The 27,766-nt window shown below is 36.5% G+C and overlaps 1 protein-coding gene across 8 annotated transcripts; it reads right to left on the reverse strand.

Moving 5' to 3' along the window:
- Window positions 1-1,632: 1,632 nt before the first annotated feature.
- C3H5orf34 (chromosome 3 C5orf34 homolog) lies at window positions 1,633-27,235 on the reverse strand. Of its 8 annotated transcripts, XM_030927351.1 has the most exons (14): window positions 26,887-27,235; window positions 22,597-22,828; window positions 22,031-22,120; window positions 19,741-20,137; window positions 19,491-19,563; window positions 17,391-17,486; window positions 16,095-16,218; window positions 10,014-10,105; window positions 9,052-9,121; window positions 8,234-8,404; window positions 7,736-7,830; window positions 6,153-6,251; window positions 2,826-2,866; window positions 1,633-2,044 (listed from the first exon to the last, which is right to left on the reverse strand). In XM_030927351.1, exons 2-14 carry the CDS (start codon window positions 22,789-22,791, stop codon window positions 1,851-1,853), a joined length of 1,737 nt encoding a protein of 578 aa, XP_030783211.1. In that variant the 5' UTR covers window positions 22,792-22,828; window positions 26,887-27,235; the 3' UTR covers window positions 1,633-1,850. The 8 variants fall into 8 exon arrangements, with proteins under 8 accessions (XP_030783211.1, XP_010361440.2, XP_010361438.2 ...); XM_010363138.2 differs by lacking the exon at window positions 22,597-22,828 and adding an exon at window positions 21,567-21,685 and having other exon boundaries at window positions 19,491-20,137; XM_010363136.2 differs by having other exon boundaries at window positions 19,491-20,137.
- Window positions 27,236-27,766: the final 531 nt, after the last annotated feature.

Raw genomic sequence — 27,766 nt, forward strand, 5'->3', positions numbered from 1 at the left:
TTAGCCATGTTAAGGACAAATTTTCTCTTTCTTAATGCAGTAATTTGGCATTACCCTTTTGGCAGTGTGGTACAAGTCTTACAATCTAGGCCTTACAGAGCTATTGAGGAACAAAGTAGATGGCTTCATGCAAACTCAGACAATGTAATTAATAATAGTTCTTTTCTCTGTAGTCAGTCTACTGCTTGTAGATGCTTATTCATTTCTTTCTTTTTTGTTTTTTTTGAGATAGGGTCTCCCCTGTCAGCCAGGCTGGAGTGTAGTGGTGCAATCATAGCGCACTGCAGCCCTGTCCTCCTGGGCTCCAGGGATTCTCCAGCCTCAGCCTCTGGAGTAGGTGGGACCACAGGCACATGCCCTTGTGAAAGTAATTAAGTTTTTTGTAGAGATGGGCATCTCGCTTATGTTGCCCAGGCTGGTGTTGAAGTCCTGGTCTCAAGTGATACCCCCTCCCTGGCTTCTCAAAGTGTTGGGATTACAGGCGTGAGCCACTGTGCCCAGCTTACTGATTCATTTATACAAACAGTGTTCTCAGTGTGCCACAGAATGATTATGGAGCTCAAGTTCTAGTGGAGGGTGTGAGCCATAAGGAAACAAGGTAGACAGATTGTAATAAGTACTGTAAAGGAAGTAAGTGGGGTGATATAATAGACTTGGGAGACGCTAACTTCGGTCAGGTAGTATGGGAGGCCCTTATGAGGAAATGGTACTTGAGAATTGAAATGTGAAGGAATCCAGTGTCAGAGGAACTAAAAAAAGGCATTGTGCCCCTTTAACTTAGTGACATTATCATTCCTGATCTACACTCTTCTCCCCATTTTTCTTGTTTTCTCTGTTACTGCTTCCCTTTCATTTGAAACGCCAGGTCTTTTATACAAATCAGAAAATTAGAACATTTCTGGTTGTGTTTGGTGTAATCTTGACGTCTTTATAGATATGTGGTTTTGTTCTTTCCTAATAGACAAGCTTATAATAAATAGCACTTTTGGTGAGCTCATTTCTGTTAAACACTTTACAGCATAAATCTTTTCCTGTGTTCAAAAGAAAGTATCTGGTTCATGAGACAGTTTAGATACAGTCTTTGCCAAAGTGCTTGATTTTTAGTTTACAATGTTGCTTGTCTCCATTTTTTTCAGATCTGGTTCTAGTCTCATAGCTCTACTGAAAAATACTTGGAGTAAAGGGGCCAAATAGCAAGTGAAAAAACGCACAATTCTGCATATTAAAAAAAAAAGAGGCCGGGTCCAGTGGCTCACACCTGTAATCCTGTCATTTTGGGAAATGGAGGTAGGAGGATAGTTTGAAGCCATGAGTTCAAGACCAGCCTGGGCAAGATAGGGAGATTCCTGTCTCTACAAAGAATATTTTTAAAAATTAGCCAGGTGTGGTGGTGCATGTCTGTGGTTCCAGCTACTCGAGAGGCTGGGTGGGAAGATCCCATGAGCCCACAAGTTCAAGGCTGCAGTGAGCTATGATTGCACCACTGCATTGCAGCCTGGGTGACAGAGCAAGACCATATGTCAACAATAAAAGCAAACAAAATGAACAATCTGAAGATTAATAGTGAATGCTCCACAAGATAAAAACAGCAACAACTTCATAACATTACAAATTTTTTTCTCATAAATTGTGAAACAGTTCAAAACTTCAAGATATTTATTAATAAAATACAAATACATATTTTAAAAATGTACAAGTTAAATAATACCTTCAAAGTTAAATGTCAGTTCTTTCACAATCATTGTGTAGGGGTAATACATACAATATCTTGGCTTACTAGTAATTTTATACCAGTCACTTGAAACAACATGCTTAAAACTTTTAATAATATGTTGTAATAATTCCATTTTTCACTTTTTAGAGTTTGATAGAAGACAGTCAATATCGTGAAGGATTTCAGAGGTTTTTTTCAATGCTATTGATACTCTGTTTTCATTAACTTCTCCTAGCAAGGTTTCTGAAGATCCTGGTTTATAATGATCAGAAGACGGCTCATTTTTCTTGTTAGAAATCTGGTTTAGGATACCACTATTCTCTAGTAGCACTAAGTTGCTTAGTTAAGGGGGTTTTCCCCATGTTTCATTATATAAATATCTTTATATTCAGAAAGCATACCCTTCATATTAAATATTTCTCAGCTGGAAGACCTCTTGGATTCATAATAGAACTGCAAGGCTTATCAAGTCTGCTCCTTGTAAATGAAGAAACTAGTTAGAGTATAAAGGAGGGGGAAAGAGAACAGAGTGTGTATGTGTGTGTCTGGGTGGAGGTTTGGTGGTAAGGAGGAAATAATGAAAATCTCAGTAACATTTCTTTAAATGAAGAAATGATATGGGAATTAAAGAGTAGGATGATAGGATTATAAGGAATCTGTGTAGTGTCTATTTTTAATTTTAAAAGATTTAGAGTGAAAAACCTGTTCACTACAGAACTTATTTGAATAAGATTAGAGAAAAATCACAAGAGAAAACAAATTTAGATGAATTGGGTGAGAATGTACAGAACGAAATATTTCATTAAAAAAAGAGGTCTTATACAGCTATAATTTTATAATTATGTAAGTGAAAAAGTTTCCAAAGGAGACCTTAACCCTAATTAACTGTTCTTTACCCAATTTAAACTCAAAGAAAAGTATAAATGTTAACATGCTATACCTTCTATGGACAAGATCCATCTTAAATTACAATCTTAAGTATTTGCTGACTCAATAAAGGTTAGCAATATATTAAGTATAGATTAATATTCACAAAGTACTGAAGTCATGAATTAAGCCTAGAATGAAAGAGAGTAATTATGTAGGACAGTGCATTCTGTTTAAAGGATACAGTTAAACTTCTGTATCTTTTCAAGTTCAGAAGCAACAGACCTGTCCAAGGAAAAAAAAAAATTCATTCAGTTGTCTGATTCCTTTGTATTCATGATATTTCAAATAAGCATACCTGACTTTTTCTTTTTCATAAAGGTAGAATTTTAAATGGAAGAACACAGAAGAATTCTTTTTTTTTTTTTTTTTTTGAGACGGAGTCTCGCTCTGTCGCCCACGCTGGGGTGCAGTGGCCGGATCTCAGCTCACTGCAAGCTCCGCCTCCCGGGTTTACGCCATTCTCTCGCCTCAGCCTCCCGAGTAGCTGGGACTACAGGCGCCCGCCATCTCGCCCGGCTAATTTTTTGTATTTTTTTAGTAGAGACGGGGTTTCACAGTGTTAGCCGGGATGGTCTCGATTTCCTGACCTCGTGATCCGCCCGTCTCGGCCTCCCAAAGTGCTGGGATTACAGGCTTGAGCCACCGTGCCCGGCCAGAAGAATTCTTTTTATGTTACCTTTATTTAGCAACAAATCAACTTGACTCAACTGATACTTACTGAGTGAGTGCCTTTAAAGCTAAGTGAATAAAAGTCTACCTCTTGTAAATCCACTTCAAGTAATTTATAATCAAATATTGACGTTTGAAGATAATGGGCCTTCCTGCTACTTCTTAGTACTAACCTACCATATACTCTACTTTCCTCCCTAAAGTTTACTCAAACTTTAAAAACCTATTAAAATCCCATTCCTTCTGTGAAAGAAGTGCTTTCTCCTTCCTTGAATTCCTAAACATATTAATTAATCACATACTTAATTGTAATCTTTTCTCTTGAACTATTTAACTTCCTGCTTTTCCTACCTAGATTGTTTCTCTCAGAAGAAAGGATTTTTTATTTTTCTGTACTTGTGCATATATTAATACCTCGTTTATATGGAACTCTTTGGGAATGGATCGTATGGGAGATCCAAGTTTTTAAATAGTTGAATTATGTGTTAAAACAACCATTTTTAATTAAATTCTTTCTGGAGTAGACTACCTACTTATTTCATTTTTTTTTTTAAGCACAGAGGGTTAACATGATGAACATTAGCTTTTACTATGTTCTATGGAAAGATAGTGGGGCAACTGGTATGGAGTAGAGGGCGAATGTATACATCTCCAGCGGAACTCCTCAGTGTGTGTTCCTTATCCTTTTCCTTTTTCTTTCTTTCTTTTTTTTTTTTTGAGACCGAGTCTCGCTCTGTCACCCAGGCTGGAGTGCAGTGGTGAGATCTCGGCTCACTGCAAGCTCCGCCTCCCGGGTTCACGCCATTCTCCTGCCTCAGCCTCCCGAGTAGCTGGGACTACAGGCACCTGCCACCATGCCTGGCTAATTTTTTGTATTTTTAGTAGAGACAGGGTTTCACTGTGTTAGCCAGGATGGTCTCGATCTCCTGACCTCGTGATCTGCCCGCCTTGGCCTCCCAAAGTGCTGGGATTACAGGCGTGAGCCACCACGCCTGGCCTCTTTATCCTTTTTCTTATCAAGTTAGAATGAAATATGAGCAATGGCATACAACTACAAACTGTAACTTGACTAGTTCTCTGCAAAATTAATGAAGACATTAGTCTAAAATATTCAAGTCACTAGAAAAATCTTCACAGTTCATAGTAGGGTGTGTGACTTGTCTGCTTTATTGGTTTTACTAAAACAGATCACATGCACCTCCTTGTCAGCTTGTACTCTTTTCCCTTGTACTCCAGCCTATGGATGGAGAATGAAAAGAAATATTTCATAATTTTAAACATCTGTGGCAAAAAACTTGGATACAACTTACTCCAACAGTCAGCTGATTGTTCATTATTGCAAAATATCTTTTTTTTTTTTTAAAACCCAAGACACATTTTTCTGGGTGTAAGAAACAATACAACCTTTAATATTGTTGCTCACATAATGAACTTTTTATGAAACATGTACTATTTGTTGACTAAAAAGTTGAATTAATAAGCTAATAATGGAGGGTGTGGTGGAAAAAAATACTAGAATACAACTTAGGTAGCTTTTTATTGTACAATCTTGTTTCTTCCTTCAAGCTACCCTCTTTGATAAGAAAAACCAAGGTGGAGATACCTAAGGCTTTATAAGGGGAATGGAGCTACTCCTCAATTTCTTTATCTTGCCTCTGCTGTTCCTAGTTGCTTTCACCTTTAGCTGCTATCACCAATCTCTACTTGCAGTTTTTAGTGTGTATTGACAGCCTCTTCTCAGCTTTCATATAAAAAGGCTGATGATATTTTACAAATTGTGAGCTAAGCAATGGCAAAGGGACCAGTTTTATAGACAAGTACAATTTTCCTTCCATCACAACTGTTTTTTGCTAGTTACTTTAGCACGTTTTCTACTTCCAAACAGGCTACAGCTAAAGGATGAGGGATCCGCAAAGCTGGATCCTTAGATACCTGAGATATTCAAATAACACTTACTGATATGATTTGTTCTAAGAAATGACTTAGGAAAAGGTAACAAAAATAGGCTTAATGTTTACGTTTTGTTTCACTACACTATGTTAGGTCACCTCACAAAACTTACTTAAAAAGCTTCCTAAATTGTTCCTGGTATCCCTGTCTTCCAATATATTCAGGTTAGACTCTCAGTGACACTAATCTTCTAATGACCTTTCTTCCTCTATTTTCTATATTTTCACAAAAAGTTTCTATGAAGCCCAGTTCTAGTACCCTGCACACTGAAAAGCACACAGGAGGAACTAAAATACTTGCTTTATTTGATCTGCCAGTTAATTTGGGGGAAGTAACTAATATGACAGAAATTATTTAAAAATCAATTTTTTTCTGAAAGCTTATGTTATTAAACCTTTTATTTCCTTTAACATTACTAAAAATTTAAGAATCCCCTTTAAATTTTTCCATGAAGTTTTCAGGATGAATTTGTCACATAAAAAGAGCCACTCATTTTCATGTTAAGTTTTTAAAGAAAGGTTTTCTTACCTTTAGGTAAAACAGAATATGATGAAATGTAATAAATTAGAAGTCTGATTAGAAATAAATTATTTTCAAGCTTAGGCTATCAAAAATACTTTAGGAGTTAAACATATTCAAAACTACGAAAAATTTTTTGGGGAAAAAACTCTGTTTACCATTTGACAATTTTAATTTTTTAAAAGTATTAGGTCTTCTAAACAGATTCAGCTTAAAAGAAAAATACCAATTTTCTTGGAGAACAGACGATGACAAATGAGTGGGTTTCTCTCTGGGACTAGTCTGAAAAAAGTCTCAGTTTACCATTTGACACTTTAATTTTTTTAAAGTATTGGCTCTTCTAAACAGATTAAGTTTAAAATAAAAATACCAATTTTCTTGGAGAACAGAAGATGACGAATGAGTGGGCATCTCTCTGGGAGTAGTCTGGGTCAGTCTCCTGCACCATGATGTTACTGTTGTCACATATCTAAAGTGAATACATTAAAAGAAATACTTGAAAAATGAACTTGAATACATTATAAAGTTATAAACAAATGTAAAGTCATTAAGACAATTTGGGAAAAAAGGATAAAGAAAAAATGTTAAAGTGAAGCATTTACTGGGCAATTCACAAAATACTTTTCACTGGTCATAGAAAAGCCAAGTTTTTTCCATTATTCATTAAGAATAAAATAATTTACTTATATTTTTGATTAATAAAAATGACATTTAAGAATCAAAATAAAGGTGATATTTGAATTTCATTTAAAGTTCAATTTTAAATGTTCTAATTCTTTTAGTTTTTCAAAGTAAAATGTGTTTAAGTTTTATCAAAAAATGTCGACATATGATATGACTAAGTGAGCAATTGCTTACTAAAATTTAAACCAAAAAATGCCCGCTAATGCATACACACATATGCTTGTACGCATATGTATAATTATATATAACTTACTAGGTATCTAAAACAAGTATCAAGTTTAATGAAATGAATGATCTGAAATGATTGGCTGAATCAACAGAAATGTTTGCTAAAGAAACTATCTTTTTTGAGGCAAATCATTAATACCAATGAATGAGCACTTAGACTGAAACACAATAAAACCCAACAGAAAAATACATTCAAGAGGTAATAAAAAACAATTCTTTTGTGAATATTCTCAAGTAGAATCACTAAAATGTCAAGACTATCACAAGTAGAATTACTGTAACAGATAAACCAAAAGAAAAAAAAATTCATAAAAAGCTGAAGAATCTTCCCCATTTTAAGAATAATCATTGGGTAATTTTATCCACTTTATAGAAATATACACAATTTTAGTTATTTGTGGTTGCAAACCTTATTTCATATTGGTTAGAGGATTAGTTAATTGTTAACATAGCTGACCATATCTAACCTCCACAGCAAATCAGTATGTCTATAACACATTTCATTTTGAAAAGTTACTTGAATACAAATGAAATGATTAAAGCTGACTTGAAGGCTGGGCATGGTGGCTCATGCCTGTAATCCCAGCACTTTGGGAGGCCAAGGCGGGCAGATCACCTGAGGTCGGGAGTTCAAGACAAGCCTGATCAACATGGAGAAACCCCATTTCTACTAAAAATACAAAAATTAGCCGGGCATGGTGGCACATGGCTGTGATCCCAGCTACTCAGGAGGCGGAGGCAGAAGAATCACTTGAACCCAGGAAGCGGAGGTTGCGGTGAGCCGAGATCGTGCCATTGTACTCTAGCCTGGGCCACAAGAGCAAAACTCTGTCTCAAAAAAAAAAAAAAAAAGCTGACTTGATCTATTTAGTTACACTAAACACAAGTACAACTCTCAACTCTGAAATGACTGAAATGCCTTCATTATTATCCACATGGAAAAACTAAAAATATATATAACATTTAAATAATGTTTATTGCTTCTTCTCTGTTAGTTAAAAGTAAAACGTAAAAATAATTTTTAAAATTGCTTTTCAGTACCTTTCATATGGTTCAGGGTGTTCAATTTGAATTAACTGATCTTGTCCATCAGGAAAAGTTAACTTACACCAACCCAAGTTAAGACCTTGATTTACCTTAAGAAGTGGAAAGATAAGTTTTATCATTTTAGAACTGAAAACAAAAACATAAACAACCTATTCTAACTTCATTAACTTAAAGAAATAAGTAGAGGAATCATTAAAGATGCAACAATTTAAATGTTGTTTACATGAGATATGGGTGTTATTTAACCACCACTCATATAGGTAATTATCAAAGCAAATGAAAATACTAATCCCTTTCTCTATAATCAGTTATCTTTAGAAAACTTGTCAAATCATTCTGATATTTGCTAGGAAATCCAAAGAGATCAGTAAAGCTTCTTGACAGATTTTATACTTCAAAAAATGAACTGAAATAGTGTGGTACTTTATTTTCTTTGTTCTCTTTTCCACAGATAACCAGTAAAAAATAGATTTCAGTCTGAAGTATACCCACCTGTCTCTTCTCAATAGGAGAGCTAAAATTCCAATTTAGGGTTAGAGTAATGCCATCTAAAAAGATAGCATGTACTTTGTCATCAGAGTAGGCAAGAAATCTTCCCACGCTGGGTATGAGTGACTCTTTCAAAACCAAAGGCAGTATATTGCTATCATTTATAACAGGTACCTAAAACCAAGTAAATAAAAATAGCAGGAAATAGAGTTATCTAAGAACAAGATTTAAATGAATATTAATGACTCTGAGGCAATTTCGGGTACTTATTCAGAAGTCGAATACTGTAAAATCCTTATATTTTAACTTTTCCAGAAGTGAATACCAAAAACAGTCTTTTTTTCAAGCAGATTAAGTTCTAATATCTTTGTAAAGTCACTGTTCTGCTCTGAACTTTATATCCAATATAGAAAAAAATTAGGAGCTTATAGATTTGTAATTAAATATATATACAGAAATCAAAGTCTGAGAATCACTTCCTCCAAGTCAGCATTAAGGAATTTATTTCTACAGCTATGAAAATATAGAACACTATAATATCATGGTTTATAATGATTTTTACATACTTCAAATCCAGTCAGTTCCCCTATCCTTTCCTCTTCATGAAAAACAAAAACAAACCATATACAATAAAACTATAACATTAAAGCCTGAACTTTCAGTGTTTGTCTACTAGGTAGGTATTTTTCTGAACAAACCAACATTAATGTTACAAAGAATTTCTCACATAATTTAGAGGAAAGCTGTTTGAACTCAGAAGTATGGATACAAACAATAAAACAATTTAAAAATATCTTGCTTTTAAAATAATTTTAACATACCATTTTCCAGCAGCATATATGATAGTTATGGCTTAAAGAAAGTCTCATCTTCACACAATGTTGAAGAATTCTGTGAACACGAAAACTACTACTTAAACATTTGCAAATGACATTTTCCAATTCTAGCAACCCATTTTCACTGCCATACAACATTTTAGATGATCCATAAATCATTTCCACTGAAATGTGTTGGGAACTCTTTTTTCTCAAGAAATCCTTAAGACCCTAGAAGGGAACTACTGTTGCTTCCCTTTGTGATAATCTTACCTCCTTAAGGCTATTCCTCTAATTTTTAGCAATGAAATGATTCCATGGACAGAATTTTCAGAAACTCCTTTTTAAGAGGTGATAGATTCACACCACCTGGAAAGTTTCACATAGCCTAAAAATGGTAGGGATGTGAATCAACTATCCCTAGGAAATCAAATTATAGAATATGCTTCTTCAAATCTATTTTGGAAATTGCTCGTACATAAATTTATAAAAAGAAACAATACAACAGTCCACTTGCATTCTTCTGGGTGTCACAGATTGAGAGAATTTTACAAACATGAACCAAAGAACCAATCTATGCTTTATCATACTCTCAGAAATCCATTACTCTGAAGATAATAAAGAAGTATAAACATATTAAATATATCATCAAATCTCCAACTTGATTTCAAGGAACAATAATGATGCCACACTTATGCAGAGAAAGAGCACTTCCTTCCTCTCAGCACTTGCTCACTATATATGGATATTTCTCCGTATTTAAATTACAAAGCCGGAAGTACTCTTAATAAATGACATAAAAATTACCTTATTTTATAAGTTATGACACCAAAAAAGTTGACAAATTTTACCGAAGGCATATATTTCCATTGTACCTGCCAATTCTTAATCTCATCCTTAATCACAAGAAAATGTGCCAAGATATTTAGACACATAACATTTGATTCAATTGAATGGGAAGAACTTACCTTGTTGCCTGTTTAATTAGAGAACCAACAGAGAATGGACTTCCTGGTCTATCTGGAGGAAGGTTATTTACTGAGTAAGTTTTCTCTTCTCTCTGAAAATTAGTTAAAATGAAAAATTTCATTAATAATACATTTTTGCCTTTATTACTTAGCTGTTTTTCCTTGAAATATGTTTTTACAATAGTGACGAGTAGTTACTTTAACAAACTGAAGCCCATAAAACCATGGTATTTTATGATGCTTTTTCATTTTCCCATTTTTTAAAAATATAGAATTACTCCTATTCATTCGAAAGTTATTATTTTATTTTATTTATTTATTTTTGAGACAGGGTCTTACTCTGTTGCCCAGGCTGGAGTACCATGGTGCGATTACAGCTCACTGCAGCCTCTGTGGCTCAAGAAGCCTTCCCACCTCAGCCTCCTGAGTAGCTGGGACCACAGGCACATGCCACCATGCCGGGCTAATTTTTTAAGTTTTTTGTAGACGCGAGGTCTTACTATATTATCCAGATGAGTCTCAAACTCTTGAGCTCAAGGGATCCCAAAGTGCTGAGATTACAGGCATAAGCCACTATGCCTAGCCCAAAAATTAAATTCTAACAACTTATAACTTATTATGCAATTTAAATATTAGCTATATTTACATTAACATGGTAACCAAACTAATTTTCCTACACATTAGCAGGAAATTTATCATGAGCCACCCCTTTCCCTTAAGACAAAAAGAAATGGCTATATAGATTAAAAAAATACTATTTTAATTGAATGAATATACCATTTTGCTACATTAATGGAAGAACTATTGCTATAGTTTGTGGAAGAAAAAATTATTTACAGGCTGAGGTTACTGAAATTAGAAAAAAATTGTTATTTTAAAATTCTTTCTGAATTTCCTCTTCCTCAGACTTGTTAGTGTTTTCCAGGACTCTGTCTCCAGCCTTCTCTTCCAACTTGTTGATTTCTTTTTAGATAATCCTAAAAGGGTCCAAAGCTGTGTTCACATAAAATATCATAATAGCAACAGCTAACATTTGTGGAGTAGATGCTATGTACTAGGCACTATCCTACTCACTTTACACAGATTATCTCCTTTATTTCTTAAAATAATTCTGAGATAACTATTAATGCTTGTTTTTCAGATGAGAAAACTGAGACTGAGGGCTAAGAAACAGTAGAGATCTGATTTAAACCACCAAGAGAGTGCAGCTCATACTCTTTACCATTAGGGGAAGAAGATAGGCTTCAAAGTCAGACAGATGTGGATTCAAATCACAGGTCTGCCTCTTACCAACTATAATGATGGGCAGGCTATACAACCTTTTGTAAGCCTCAGTGCCTGCAGCCTGTGAAATGGGGATACTGCCTACCATCCAGATTTATCTGAGGATTAATGATATAATACACATATAAAGTTCCTGGGACAGAATTTAGCATATAATATGTTCCAAACAAAAGTCTCTGTCCTTTTATCTGACTATCTAAATCTCTATTGGGCTTCTCTTTTGGCTATCAAAACAGACATCTCAACATCACCATGTTAAAACTGGAATTAGTGTTATTTCAAAATTTGCACTTTCACTTTCTTTATGCTGTATTTACCTTTGGTATGTCATTTATCACGTTGTTCCCTCTATCTAGAACTCAGTTCCTTCCTCCAGCACCTCCGTTTGCCTGGCTAACACCTGTTTTTCCTTCCATCTCAGGGAAGCTATTGCAGAGGTCCCATAGGCTAGAATAAATCCCCTAGTTATGTCCACAAGCACAGTTCCCTCTAATCCTGCCTCTTGGTCTTAATTACAACTTCAGTTTAATAGTTTTTTACTTAATGTCTGTTTTCCCCGTTAGAATACAGCTCCATGAAGGAAGGGGCTGTGTCTGTTTTGCTCATGTCTGTATCATCGTCATTTATTAGCAGAGTGCTTAGCACATGGGAGGCACTCAGAATACCACATTTTAATTATTTATGTCTTTCTCTACTAGATATTGAGTTCCCTCTGGGTTCTTATTTCCATGACCCTATTTCATCAACTCTAAAATGTTTATTTTTCACAATTTAACCTCTCTGAAATCTGGATCCATCTTACAATTAAGAGTGTCTTATAATCTATTAGGCAGGTGGGGTTGAGACACAGTTGAATTTTAATAATCTCAAATCCTTCGTTACCTGACATCTCATGGTAGGCTCAAAAGAAAAAAAAGCCATCATCAAAAAAATTTAGATTTGATAAAAATGTTGGTTTCACACCAAAAATTGCACCACCATTCACTGGTTTATTAATAATTTGGCATCGCTTTCAACTCCTTCCTCATCCTCAGTGTCCAGTCAGCAATCAGTTCTGTCTCCTTAATATTTCTTTCCATTTTCCCTACCACTGCCTGGCCTTCACTTGAACTATTATACATGTCTTCTGACTGATTCTACAGCTTCAAGTTTTACCTCTTTCCCACCCAGTTCATCTTCCTCTGAAATAATCTAACAAAAATCTGATGTCACTTCCCTACTTGAAATCCTTCAGTGATTCCCCAAATGCAGTGAGGTTTCTTATGCTCCAGTTATGAGCTGGCCATCTTAGTAATCTGGCTTCTTCTCTGGACATTTCCCCTAGCATCCCATCTATGTTTTGGCCTACCAAACCACAACATTTTCACTTCCTTCAACACTCCACACTTGCCCCAGGCTCTTTTGTCCAGTTCGGTGCCATTTATAAACTGTTCTAAGAACCAGCAATAATAATGTGTTGAGCAAGACAGGGCTTAACTCTAGTGTGGCTGACAATGAACATACATCATTAAGAAAATGTCACCCAATATTCAGTGCTTTGAAGAAAAAAGATGAGGATGTCATGATAGGGAGTGTCTTGGGTAGCTTCTTTAACTTGAATAGTCAGGAAAAGCCTCTGTGAGGAGATGACATTTATATAGAAATCTGAGTGACAAGAAGCCAGCCATGCAAAGAGTTAAATTGTTCCCTTAGCTATATGCTCCTCCTACCTCCATTTGTCTTTTGTACAACTCCTCCTTTGGAATTACAGATCCTAGCTTAGCCAAGTCTTCCTTCAGGAGTTGTTTCTGGAGCCTCAAATGCTGGGTCAGGTGCCCTTTCTTACGTGGTCCCAAAGCACCAAGTTCTTGTCTCTATGGAAGTACTTACACTGTGAGTACTTGTCAATCTTTCCTATTTCAATTTTTAATTACACAATAAATAATATATTACATTTTTGTTAAAAAAAAAAAAAAAAGCTCAAAAAGTATGAAAATTGAGTCCTCTCAGACTTCTCCTCCCTCACAAAATCCCAGACTCCTTCCCAAAGGTAGCTACTTCAGTGTGTATTTGCCCAGGATCCTTTCTTGTGCTTGTGCATGTGTATTACAGAAAGTACTATACAGGTATGGGGTTTATTTTTTGTTCTTTACACAAAAGATATCATTGTACGTGTTCTAACGCAAGTTTCTTTATTCACTCAACAATATCTTTGAGATCTTCCAGAATCTATTACTCTATGCATCAACATCTACCTCATTCTTTTCAACTACTGCACACCATTCCCATAATTTGATAATAACACTTCACCATTTCCCTATTAATGAACATTTATTTAGGTTGCTTCTGATTTTTTGTTGCTACAAATAATGCCACAATACACACCCTTGGCCATGCTTCTTTGAACACATGTGCAAATATTTTTCTAGGCTAGATACTGAGAAGCAGAATTTCTCATCAGTTTCATTTGATGTTATCAAATTGTCCTTTAAGAAAGCCGAACCAATTACCACTCCAACCAACACTATGAAAGCACCCCTTTTCCCACACCCTTCCCAGCAGAAGATGCAATCAGTCTTTTTAGTTATTGACAATTTGGTAAGGGAAAAATGTATGTCATTGATTTTTTGCATTTCCCTGATGCAAGTAGTAAAGTTGAATATGTTTTCAAATATTATGACTTTTTAATTTACATTATCTTTTCTACGGCTAAATCCATTTTTACCCCTTGCCCATTTTTCTATTAGGATATTTTGGGTTTTTTTTTTTGTCTATTACTGATTTACAGTGTGGAATATCTTCCAGGCCTTTGCTTATCTTTTTAACAGAAATTCAAAATTTTTTTTTTAATTAAAAAAAATTTGTTGAGACAGATTCTTGCTCTGTCTCCTAGGCTGGAGTGCGGTGGTGTGATCTTGGCTCACTGCAATCTCCGCCTCCCAGGTTCAAGCGATTCTCATGCCTCGCTTTCACAAGTAGCTGGGATTACACACATGCACCACCATGCCCAGCTAATTTTTGTATTTTTAGTAGAGACGAAGTTTTGCCATGTTGGCTGGGCTTGTCTCGAACTCCTGGCCTCATGTGATCCACCAGCCTTGTCCTCTCAAAATGCTGTGATTACAGGCATAAGCCATTGTGCCCACCCTAAATATTTATAATTTAACATAAGTTTGAAGATTTCAAGCTTGTCAAACTTTTCTTTTATGCCTTCTGGTTTTCTGTATTCTACTTAAGAAGAAACTCCTTTACCCAGAGATTTTAAACATTGTTCTTCTATATTTTCTTCTAACACTTACAAAGTTTGGTTTCTTACATTTAGCTCTTTAATTCATCTGGAATTTATTTTGGAGTCTGGGTTAAAGTAAGGAGCAAACAACTTTATCCCCAAAAGAGTGTCAATTGTTTCTAAATCTTTGCACTAAAGCAGACAGAGAAGGGTGAATGTGTTGCACACAGAGGTTGGAGAGTGAAGCCCAAGGCAGTCCACCACAAACGCATTTTAACTCAAAAGTTCACACTTCTACTCGATATATTTGCTTTAGTATAAAAACTATCACCCCCTCCCACAACAGCTTTGAGTAGTATTGAAGCTCCAGGAAGATACACTCCTCTTATCTTGCAATTTTGCAAACCCCTGATATACAGCAGTCAGCAATGTGACTATGCATACCTACTCTGTTTCTTGCTCACTAGATTGTCTGATGTACTATATACACACACATATACACATATATACATATACATGTTACTAGGCACACTTGTATCTCATTTGCTTGTTTGCTTCTCTAACTGAACACAAGACTGTGAACTCTTTAGGGCAGGAACTCTTCTTCATCTTCATCTTCGTCAGTGCTTACTGGAGTGCCTGCCAAAGAGTTACTGTTCAATTACTATTTATTTACTAAATACTTTCCTAGAGATAGGCCCCAGTTAGGAATCTGTTCCAATATATACTAAAGTATTTATGAATAAAACAATATTTGGTTGGGATTTACTTAAAAATAAACAGGGAGTGGAGGGAGCAGCAGGAAGTATAAATGAACAAGATGGGTGATGGGTACATAGAGGTCCATTATATTTGTCTACTTTTATATATGTTTGAAATTTCCATAGTTTAAAAAAATCTCAATTTTTAACTGTACTCCCTAGGGATTCTAATAATCTGATTAGTATTTAAATATTCCACTCTGTAATGAAGAGAGAAAACATACTTATTTTGTTCTAGCATGCAAAGTAGTGTGATACTATAGTGATTGCTATGCAAGGGTGGATGTCAAATATCTAAGTGGCAATAAGCAAATTAAAACTCATTAATAAAATATTGACGTTATTATGACTATGATCTGGTAATTATATCATATTATGTTTCACTGTTTTCAGCAACAGAGAACAATCTCGTTCAACTGTCTAGTTGTACATAAAGATTTAGAAGTTAAGAGGTGCTTAAAATACACAATTACATGGTGGGGAAAAAAGAATGTTCTTTTGCTTTTTAATGTACAAATATTAATTCAAAGTAGTGTATTAACTCAAAGTAATGCTCCTGGTTTCAGCATTTTCCATCGATAAAGTCTATGACAAAAGAAAGTTTCTGATTTAAATGCGAACTGCTTAGGCAAATGGAGATAGCAGGTGAAAATACAGTAAAAATAAGGTGGTTAATAATTACTGTACCAATGCTGGCAGTAAGATTATATTGACTGGGGAGTAGCAAGCAATGTTATATAATGACCAAATTTCCCATACATATTTGGAATTATTTAGAAAGAGCTATACAGCAAAACTCTTCTTGAGTTGAGTTCATTGTTGGCTTACCTCTTCTGATCCTTCTTGAATGGAATAATATGTAAAATATTTCCCAAAATAAGCCCCTTCTGATTTGAAAACAGATCCATCTCCAGGATAAATCTCTATTGAGTTCATATTTTGATGGGTAAGTCTAAGAAAGAGAAATAACCATTAAAATTTTTTTCCACTTGAGATTAAAACATGCATGAAGATAGCCATCAAAAAACAGAAACAACAAAATCTAAGCAAAGAAGCACAGTCTTTTTCCCTGTCCAATGAAGCAGATAATTTCATATTCTGAACCCAACCAGCTAAGTTAACTTTTTCACAAAAAGATAAATAGAATTGGTTTATGCATTTATTTCAATAACTAAACTAAGAGCTTCTGGAATTCAGGCATTTTGTCTTATCATCTTCTTGATATCCCCACTGCTAATCACAAGGCTGGCATATAAGGGTCACCAAAGCAAAGTCTATTGCATAGGAGTTAAATACAACATTTCCAGAGCCTGAAAATACATAGATTAATGAAACTAGTGGAATCAATATTTTATGGATAAGATTAGCCATCTGTACAAGGGGCTATCCCTAAGAAAAGGTGGCTGTACCTGGAGCAGCCAGGTAAAATCAAGGTACTGGGTATATAACACATAGAAACTTAATCCAAGTTAATTTTATTAACATATATGTTAGAATATGTTGTTAGAAGGAATAGGTCTTCACATAGAAAAGGAGAGCCCCCTCACTCTTCAAAAATTTAGCAGTGCTCTTCTAGCATTATTCATGGAAGTGAAACTCTCAATCTGGCTAACACTAGTATTCTAGTCACCAGAAGGGTGTCCTTTGTTGTGGGGTAGGGATAATTCAATGGAACAGTGCTGGCACAGAGCGGCCACTCAATGAGCATTTGCTTTGTGAATGAAGGCTAAAAATCTCCCTTACGTGATCTACCTTCTGTAATTCCATGCTCAAGCAATTCTGTTTTGACTATTTTAAACAACTTGATCCTCCAGTGCTTGGAAGGGGTATCCTAAATAATTGATATGAATGTTACATTCACTAGCAAACCGATCCCTCATTGGCTTTGGAGGTACCATGTAAGTCTTATAAAAATGGTTAATGTGAGTGAGTCACAAGACCCTCATGTGCACTAATAACATTAGTTTTGAGACCTGTAAAACTCAGGATCAAATACAGGAACACAGTTGCCCCAGCAGAACTGTGTCCTCTTCTGAGAGCCTATCTACAAGGCTAGTCCAATCTTCTCTGTGACATCAATAAACAGCTCTAACTCCAACACAGGAGCCAACATAGGTGCCTTACCTATATGTAACACCTTTGTACCAAACCATTTTTACTTGCTCAGGATAGGAATATTCATCGGATTGTCTCTGTAAAAGTGAATCCCAAAAATTCCACCTGTGAAGGATAAAATACAAGCTATTACTTCTGGTTGCTCAATATAATTGCCTTTAGAAGTCAACAAAATGGTGCTACTGTAACAGGATTAATTTCTTGTTTAACTCACTAGATCAAAAAATAAAAATTAATATGAAGGTATATTAATGAAATGTAAAAGCAAGTCTTCTTTTTCCACGTTTTTTCAGGATTTTCAATGATCTTATTATTGAATCTCAGCACAATTACATAAATCAACAGTTTAACTAACATTTACAATTTAGCCTGGATTCCCTAGGCACGGTGGCTCATGCCTGTAACCCCAGCACTTTGGGAGGCCGAGGCGGGCAGATCACGAGGTCAGGAGTTCGAGATCAGCCTGACCAACATGGTGAAACCCCATCTCTACTAAAAATACAAAAATTAGTTAGGCGTGGTAGCATGTGCCTATAATCCCAGCTACTCAAGAGGCTGAGGCAGAAGAATCGCTTGAACCTGGGAGGCGGAGGTTGCAGTGAGCCAATATCATGCCAGCCTGGGCGACAGAGTGAGACTCCATCTCAAAAAAAAAAAAAAAAAAAAATTACTAAAATATCTATGGTGGGCCAAGCACTATGCTATACACACTGTGGATATAACAATCAAAAAAAGGAGACATGGTCCCTGCCCTCAGCAGGGACATTAAATAATAAACATTGAGTATAAAGAAAAGGCAAGTACTGTATGCTATGGAATTATATAGGACTTAACTTGTTTAGGGTCTTCAGGAAAACCACTCTAAAGAAGTTAGGTTTTAGCTGAAACCTGGAAATGAGCACAAGTTAGACAGTTGAGAGAGAGAAAGGGAGAGTGCTCCTGCAGAGTAAAGAGTAGGTGCAGTGGTCAGAGAGTGCTTGAGCAAGCATTTTAGGGATTGCTGAAGTCCAGCTTAGCAAGAATAGAGAAAGCAAGGGCAAGAGAAGTGAAAGAGTTGAGGATTACAGATATAGGAAGGGACCAGATCACAAAAGACCTGGTAAGCTATGTGAAGGATCATAGGTTTCAACCTAAACATAGTGATAAGTTATTGAAAAATCATTACTTTTGAAGCATAATTCCCTTTTGATGTGTACTCATAATACTTTTCTCATTTTAACCAGATAATCATGACAAGCCTAACAGTCATTCCCATATTTTTGTTTTAAATAACAAATGTATACTCAGAGATTGCCTGGTATCAAATCTCAATTTTACAAGTACTAGCTGTGTACCTTTCCTCAAGTTATTTAACATTTCTGTGTCTCAAGTTCCTCCACATATAGGGATGATACGTTTTTTAACTTCACGGGGTTGCTTTGAGAATCAAACGGGTAAAGTCCAACAGTACCTGGCACATGAGTGTTTTGTAAGTGTTAGTTATTATCATTATTACTGCACTATTTATGCAAAGTTGATGTTACAAAGTTGATGTTACAAATCTACAATCCTTAGTGGAGGTAAAAGTTTTATACTTAGCCTTACAGAAGCTGCTCCATGTGTACCCATTTTGAAAATAACATATTTATAGTCAGTGAACCAAAGAGAGGGGTAGCCTCTGAAGCTAGGTATGGACAAAAGAACTGTGTCAGATCCACACTCCAGCAAGCAAGGTCACGGGCTCCAGTGAGCAGCAGCAGGTGCTCCCCTGGGCCCACAGAGCCCTGTGCAGACTCCTGTCTCACCATTTAGCATACTTTAATAATCTTTTTAGATACAGTGACCTCCACTAGATTCTAAGTTGCTATAAAGCAGGGCCTGTGTCTTAGTCATCTCTGCAGTCACTGGACTTAGCACAGTATCTAATGTAGACTCAGCCTTCTACATTCAATACATGGACACAGAGTAAGAAACATAAGCAACACATTTGCTAGGGAAATTATTTACTATCAGTTAAAAGCAAAATTTTGGATGAGATAAACTTCCCTTATGAATGGTATCAGATAAAATTATCCAGGTAAAGACTGGTTCTGATAAAAGCTTCATGACTAATAGCCATTATTGCATTACCTGTGCAGGTGTGGAACTGGACAGCTGAGTGGCAGTGCCCTGGGAAGAACGGAAACCACTTTTCCTCTTTCCTCTGAAATATCAGAAGTTAAACATCTACTCTGAGTTATATGTGCATCAATTTTAGACATACTGTTGATTTTATTATGAAAATGAAGTGCTAAAGACAAAGGATATTTCCATTCCTCTGGACAGGCAGCCACAGACCAGCACTGCTTGACCCATGTGTATACACATGTGTGCTTCATACCAGGCAAAGGCAGCTCTTCCCTCCCTTCAGTTCCATTTACACAACTCATCTTCTTTAAAGTTTCTTTGGATTTCATGATCTGGCAATGAAGCTCATTTTCTTTATTCTTCAGTCTCTGTCCTGATAAATTTCCATGTATACAGATTTTGCCAGCTTTTTCAACTAGTTTATCTTTTGGGGCTTTATTATTTGTTTCTGACAACACTGCAAATGAGTCTGACTTCTGGCTAACTTTACACAAAAAATGTACTGTAAATTCATGCTGAGATCTGGACAGGCAGAGGTATGCATGACCATCTAAAGATGTTATCTTCACAATGCCACTCTCCATACATATCATGGTACTATCTGTATCAAGACTGGGCCATCTCACTTCTGTGATGTCAATGAAGATATACTGAAACGAGGGGGGAAAAAGAGATGGTGAGTATTTTCTGTTAACAGTCCAATTTTTCCATACATTTGATATTTAAGTATTGTGTAATAAAGCTCTTAAATATTTGTCTTTTACTATCTAGAGAGAATGAAAAAATGGAGGGCCAGATCTCAGCCTATATATGATTTTCCAGAGAATATCTGATATTGTTAAGATTATCTCCCTTAAAAAAAAGAGATGTAAAACACACAGACACAAAATGAGAGAAATGATCATATTTAGTGTTCAATGTATTTTGGTTTTAAATGTACAATGAATTAGAGATAAACAGATTTGTACCCCTCCTCTCACCCTGCAAAAGTTTACTCTGAAAAAAACTAGACATAAGGGAAGACCAGCACTATGATATATTATATTAAAAGCAATGTTAGCTAAAAATATTTAAGTTTTAAATAAAAGAAATTAAAAAAAGCAACCATAGCTTAAATGGTATGGGACTAGCATAAAAATTATTGACAGAACAACTCAGAAAATTCAAAAACAAACTCAATCATATCTTAAAATGTTATATGCGATAACAGAAGTTTTTCAGAGCAAGAGGGAAAAGAGAAAATTATTTAAACTAGTACTAGAATTACTGAACAGCATTTGGGGAATTCTGTCTTGCAGGGTTATCACATGGACTAAATAAGGCAACATGTATAAAGTACCCATCCTAGGTAGTACCTGGCACACCATACACTAAAATAAATTTCAGGAGGCTTAGAGGAAACTTTAAAAAAGTTTAATTACTCAAAGAAAAATTGATCCTGACTAATAACAGACTCATAACAAGTAACAGTGTTGGTTGTGTCTTTTCATATAAGATATAAATAGTAGATACTGCATGAGAGATTTTTACTGAATTAATTTTGCCAAGCATTTAGCATTTTAATTCCATTTATGTAAAACCTTACATTTACACAAACTATTGTCAAGAAAGTTTCCTAAATTTACCATGCTATCTATGTGTACAATGTTAGGACACTAAAATTGCTGTATTTATTGGCAGCAAAGCTGGTTTGTAAGGATCCAGTCATCAAAGTCCTCTTTTAGAATTAGACTATCTAATAATCCTGCTGCAGCATCAGCAACAAGCTAGGCAGTTTCAGTGAATAAAGTGACTCAAAAGACACAATGGAAAATTACCCTTCTAGACTAAGTTACAACTTATAATTTTTTATGGCTCCTTTGCCACAAGACAATATAAAATTACTCAGTCGGCAGGCAAGCATCTTGACAGCATAGAAAGACAGCAGAAAGTAGTTGAGAAACAGAGTTTACAGAGTCAGATAGACTAGGTTCAAATCCTGACTTTGCCACTTAGAAAACTGCCATAGACAAATGAGGTAAACTCTCTGAGACATGATTTCCTTGCCTATAAAAAAAAGCTGCGATCTAGCCAATATACCTGTTTTGATTGGATGGACATCCATTTTGATCAGTATGGTGTTATTAAATATTTCCAGTATTATTCACAGTTGATGGACATAGTAAACCCTCAGTAAATTACAGTTGTTATTATTATTCCTAAAAGTCCAAATAAAATACTATATAAGCAAAATAATAAAGGTCATACCCATAGTTACAGATCTCTACTATACATTAACAAATACCACACTGTTACTGAAAATGGTCACATAATTTCTTAATTTTGAGACCTCTGAGAATGAAAAAGTCACCAATCTAAAAGATTCTGATTATAATCCTTGGATACAAAGAAAATGGCAAGGGGATAAACTATGTAACTTCAATGTTTTATAAAAATGTATCCCCAAGTGTCCTGAAAAAGAAAAAAAGGCTAAACATTAAATTACCTGTTTCTAGTTACTTGTCCTCAAATAATACTAACAAAAATGAAGTTAAAAAAATCACCTTTTTTCTTTCAGAAGGTATGATGGTTTCAGATAAAAAAGGGCAAGTAGCTGAAGAGTTTCGAAAATCTAGGGCTCGCTGTAGTTGCTCCTATGAAAAGAAATATAAAATGTAACCTTAATGTAAAATGATTTGAAAATCAATTAAAAATGACAGTACAGTATAATCTATGACACTAATTACTTTTCATATTCTAGACACATCAACAGTATTTTGGTATTCAAAGAGTAGTTTTGGCCAGGCATGGTGGTTCACACCTGTAATCCTGGCACATTGGGAGGCTGAGATGGGAGGATTACTTGAGGCCAGGAGTGTGAGACCAGCTTGTGCAACATAGCTAGACAATGCTCTACAAAAAACTTAAAAATTAGCCAGGTGTGATAGTGCACACCTGTAGTCCTAGAGTAACTTGCTTATAAAAGGAGGTTGAGGCAGGAGAATCACTTGAGCCTAGGTGTTTGAGGCTGCAGTGAGCTATGGTAGTGCCACTGCACTCTAGCCTGGGTGACAGAGCAAAAACCTGTCTGTAAAAACAAAAAATTTGTTTATGTGATATCTTTACTTACTCTGTAAGTGCTAATGACAAAATGTGTCCTCTGACGAATTCTTTCTGGTTGTTCTAAAGGATGTGCTGAAACAGGAGGTGACTTTTCAAATAAAAATTCAGAGCCACAGGGAGAAAGTTGCAACGTGGAACCATCAACATATTGTACTTGTACTGAATCATCTTCATAAAGTATCATTCGCAGTTCGGCTGCCATTACTATGGCAGAATAAGATGTCCTTCTAAGTCAAAGACTGAATGAAATAGGAAACACAATAGCACAAATAGTTCTCTTAATGTACAAAAGTTTTATCAAAATAAATGGTTGCATTTTCTAAGAAGATGACATTGCCATTGCATTTATTTTTGTTAGAAAAATACTAACTACACTTGATACATCTGAAATTAACATCCTTAACAAAATGCCTTAATTAACCCCTAGAAGTTTACTCCAATGGAGGAACATAACCAAGAAGAGATAAAGCGATAACTGTCTTTATAATTTTAATAGCTTCACTTACACTGAAATTTAAATTTTGTAAATTATATGCTTACCATTTAGAAGCTTATAATTTCTAGAAGTTTACTCCAATGCAGGAACACAACCAAGAAGAAATTTATTTTATTTTATTTTTTTGAGATGGAGTCTTGCTCTGTTGCTCAGGCTAGAGTGCAGTGGCGTGATCTTGGCTCACTGCAACCTCCACCTCTCGGGTTCAAGTGATTCTCCTGTCTCAGCCTCCTGAGTAGCTGGGATTACAGGTACATGCCACCATGCCTGGCTAATTTTTGTAATTTAGTAGAGACGGGGTTTCACCATATTGGTCAGGCTGGTCTGGAACTCCTGACCTTGTGATCTGCCTGCCTCAGCCTCCCAAAGTGCTGGGATTACAGACATGAGCCACTGTGCCTGGCCTAAAGAAATTTAATTTCTATAAATTATATGCTCATTATCTCATTTCAAATTTGAAATAGTAAGCAAATTCCACCTTTGCGGTAAGAATGCAGCAAATTGTAATACAAATTCAAAAGACGGGCAGAAGGTAACTATTAGGCCTATGGGAAAAGGACCCTGAAGAAGAAATCCAAATACCTGGAAACCTGTCTCTACCCTAGCATTAAAGAAATAGCTCTTTATTACTAACGAGCAACTTAATCTCCTATTGTCTTGGATTTGTCCTTATTTAACTGCATTCAATTTCCTCTTCTCTACCTCTAAAATACTCTGTCTTCACCTATGCTCTCCATATAGCAGTGACAGAAGGGGAATGAAAGAGTTGGGTTTCATTCACATCTTACCATTTACTAGCTAGCCGTAAGTCTCAGGTTGTTTCTCATTTGTAAAATGGTAGTAGTAACGGGACTGTTGTGTGGATTAAATTAGAAAACAAATATGACAGTAACTAGCACTGTGGATGCTGCCTTGCAGGCACTCCATCAATCTTATGAAACGATTTTATTCCTTTCTAAGACTAACCCCATCCCCTTCTACGTTACCCCTTCTACTACCCAGGTAATCCCAAGTTTTACCTGCCAGAAAAAAAAATAACTTTCTATAGAAAACACTTCCACCACTTTATCCGTATTTCCTACTTATAAACAGGTCAAGTGTAGTATTCACTCCCTACCAACCTTCTCTCCTATCTATCTTCAATCCATTGCAATCCAGCTTTCACCTCTATCTCTTTACTAACATTGTTTTGCAATGGTCACCAATGTCTTCTTACACCCAATGACTTTAGTCTTCATCCTACTAAACCTCATCAACGTGTAACAGCATTGCCTATATTCCCTTGCGCCAAACTCTTTCCCCCCAACATTGGGCTGCCACAGTTTTCTTCTTCACTTCTACCTGTTTTTAATCATTCTTCTTCACTATTCCCTTAAATCAAGGATTCTTCAAGACCTGACCTTAGTCCACATATATCTCTTCTTAACATAAGACTCATGTCATTTTTATGCCCCACTTTGTCTTTTTTTTTTTTTTGAGACAGAGTCTCACTCTGTTGCCAGGCTGGTGGAGTACAGGGGTGCGATCTGGGCTCACTGCAACCTCTGTCTTCTGGGTTCAAGTGATTCTCCTGCCTCAGCCTCCTGAGTAGCTGGGACTATAGGCGCATGCCACCACGCTTGGCTCATTTTTTGTATTTTTAGTAGAGACAGGTTTTCAACATGTTAGCCAGAATGGTCTCGAACTCCAGACCTCGTGATCCGCCCGTCTTGGCCTCCCAAAGTGCTGGGATTACAGACGTGAGTCACCGCACCCGGCCCACCTTGTCTTTTTTTAACCTTACCCCTTTAATGTATGTAATCAGCTGTAGGTGATATCATCTGTAATCTTCTGAGGATATGACAGGATATAAGTAAATATTTAACCACATGGTCTCTCCTGAGGAGATTCACAGAACTTTTAATTATTTTCTTTCTCTAGAGAACTTCTAAATGTAACTGACTTCTCACAGAGCTTTCAGGTGGCTGCCTGCTAGACTGCTCTCTATGTCCCTGTCCCATAGATAAATCAAACTCAACGTAACTAAAATGGAACTTAATCACTCCTAATATACCCTAATTGCACTTTCACTCTCATCTCTTCCCTCAAATCCAGTCTGCATACAGTAGTACTCAGAGGGATCTTTTAAAATGAAAATCACATCTATCACTTTGTGGCTTAAAGCCCACTAATACCTTCCATTTCCACTTAGAATAAAATCCAAACTCCTAAAACTATGGCCTACAAAGGTCACACAATCTGGTCCTATCTACCTCTCCAAATGTCATTTCTCAACTCTCTCCTACTTCTACAGGGCACTTTAGATACACTGGCATTTTTAATGTTCTTTAAACAAGCTCTTTCCCATCTTAGAATCTTTGCACTGTTCTTTCTGCCTGCCTTGTCTTTTCCTTGGCTCATCACAAGACTGGTTCTTTATCATCATCAAGGTTTCAGCACAAATGTAACTCCTACAAGCGCCTAACAATCAACTAAGTTAAAGTTACTCCCAAACATCTCCCAATCATTTGTCATCCCTCTTCAAGTTTTTTCTTCACAGAATTTATCATCAAAATTGATTATTTATTTACTTGCTTTTTGTTTTCTCTCACTAGGATATAAACTCAACTGAAGCAGGCACCTTATCTGTCTTATATGCAACAGTATCTCTGGCATCTAAAATAGTATTAGGCAAAGGGCCGGGTGCGGTGGCTCACGCCTGTAATCCCTGAACTTTGGGAGGCCAAGGCGGGTGGATCACGAGGTCAGGAGATCCAGACCATCTGGGTTAACATGGTGAAACCCCGTCTCCACTAAATATACAAAAATTAGCCGGGCATGGTGGCGGGCGCCTGTAGTCCCAGCTACTCGGGAGGCTGAGGCAGGAGAATGGCGTGAACCCGGGAGGCGGAGCTTGCAGTGAGTCAAGTTGGCGCCACTGCACGACAGAGCGAGACTCCGTTTCAAAAAAAAAAAAAAAAGTATTAGGCAAATAGTAACGGCACGATAAATATTTGAACGACGAAAAGTAAGTAAATTGCTCCTCCTGAATTTGCAATTTGAATTAATGCTGTCTCACTGCTAGTAGCCAATATTCTAAAACTTGACTTTCCACTCCATGCCCCTGTAAACAAGTCCTGTTGATTTTCTGTCTTTGGAACCTGGCTCTCTCTACCTCTTTTTCTTTTTCAGGCCATAGACTCTCCCTTCAACTCCTGCAACTGTCTGAAATTTCTTCTCTCTCCAATCCATCTCCAGTATTGATGTCACAGGTAACTTTCCACAAGTCAGACCATACCAACTGCTTTACATCACTTGTTTACGTACTTATCAAATGGCAATATAGATTACAGATATATATAAACACACACGTATATATCGGATATATCTACTTGGTATTTTAGGGGAAAAAACGGGTGTTGATACATAGGTGGAAGACATTTTCTGATTCCAATTTGGGAAAAAGAAAGTCTATCTTTGGCCAAATGTTTTTTCGTTTCTTTTCTTTTTTTAACAGCTTTATTGAGGCGGTTTTCTAAGTTTAATCAAGCATACACAAGAAAACAATGTAATGACTAAGGTTCTTGGCATACCTTAAGAAAGTATAACCGGGCTCCAACCCACACGGCCATTCTCATCTCTACTGTCTCGTTCCCGTTTGCGTTCTCACCACCCACCACATTACCTCAGGGTATGTTTAACACTCAAAAATCCACAAGTCTGTTCTTGACATGAATGAGAATCTCATTTCTTTCAAAATGCTATAGTCTCTAGTTACAGAAGGAACCTTATCAAAACAACCACCCAAAGTCTTCCACTCACAGCAGTTCGGAGCCGAAAAGTTGAGGAAATGAGGCCCAGCAACGGTCCCTGGCTTTGATTTGCCAAAATGCTCTGGAAGCCGTACCCTCTGCGCCTGCCCACGACTGCTTTTCCAGGGGTTTCTTGAGTTTGACAAATTACCAAGTGATATTTCTTGATGAGAGAAAAAAATCACAACCCTAGAAGAGTAAGGTCGCAGGGAGTGTTTTGACCAAGACCCCCGCCAGGTAAAAGGAAAGCAGAGACAGCACCAACATTAAGAGAAAACGCAAACAGCACAAAAGCCTTTCAAAATCAGCACTAGCAGGAGCCGCTTCACCGCTCTGCTGCAGGGAAGACCGGAAGTCCCGCCCCTCCATTCCGGGGACTGCCCTCTCCGCGCTTCCTGCGAAGGGTGGAGCAGGAAGAAGTGTAGGAACGGGAGGGGTGGTTCCTTGTGGGGAATCCCTTGGGCTTCTCTTTGATTTTTATTTCCGGTGTCCCACGCAAAAGCAGTGAGAGGGTTGTATGTCTCTCACTTTAAATCAAAAGCTAGAAATGCATGATTAAGCCTGTAAGGAAGGCATGTTGAAAGCCAGGATAGGCTGAAAGCTTAAGCCTCTTTTGTCAAACAGCCAAGTTGTGAATATAAAGAAAAAATTCTTAAAGGAAATTAGAAGTACTACTCCAGTGAACATGTGAATAATAAGAAAAAGCAAAACAGCCTTATTACTGATAGGGAGGAAGTTTGAATGGTCTGGATAGAAGATCAAACCAGCTACAACATTCCCTTAAACCAAAGCCTAATCCAGAACAAAGCCCTAACTCTCTTCAAAGGCTGAGAAAGGTGAGGGAGCTGAAGAAAAGTTTAAAGCTATCAGTAGTTGGTTCATGAAGTTTA

The sequence above is a fragment of the Rhinopithecus roxellana genome, chromosome 3 (assembly GCF_007565055.1).
Source record: "Rhinopithecus roxellana isolate Shanxi Qingling chromosome 3, ASM756505v1, whole genome shotgun sequence".
Classification (NCBI taxonomy): Eukaryota; Metazoa; Chordata; class Mammalia; order Primates; family Cercopithecidae; genus Rhinopithecus; species Rhinopithecus roxellana.

What these genes read in the sequence shown, in the direction of transcription:
- C3H5orf34 (XM_010363136.2), bottom strand. Translation starts at nt 22,791, where the DNA reads ATGGCAGCCGAACTGCGAATGATACTTTATGAAGATGATTCAGTACAA. An exon ending in CCAGTTCCACACCTGCACAG is followed by an intron (nt 17,487 to 19,490) that starts GTAATGCAATAA and finishes TATCCTTCACAG; the next exon opens with GTGGAATTTTTGGGATTCAC. An exon ending in AAAGATACAGAAGTTTAACT is followed by an intron (nt 2,045 to 2,825) that starts GTATCCTTTAAA and finishes TAAGCAACTTAG; the next exon opens with TGCTACTAGAGAATAGTGGT.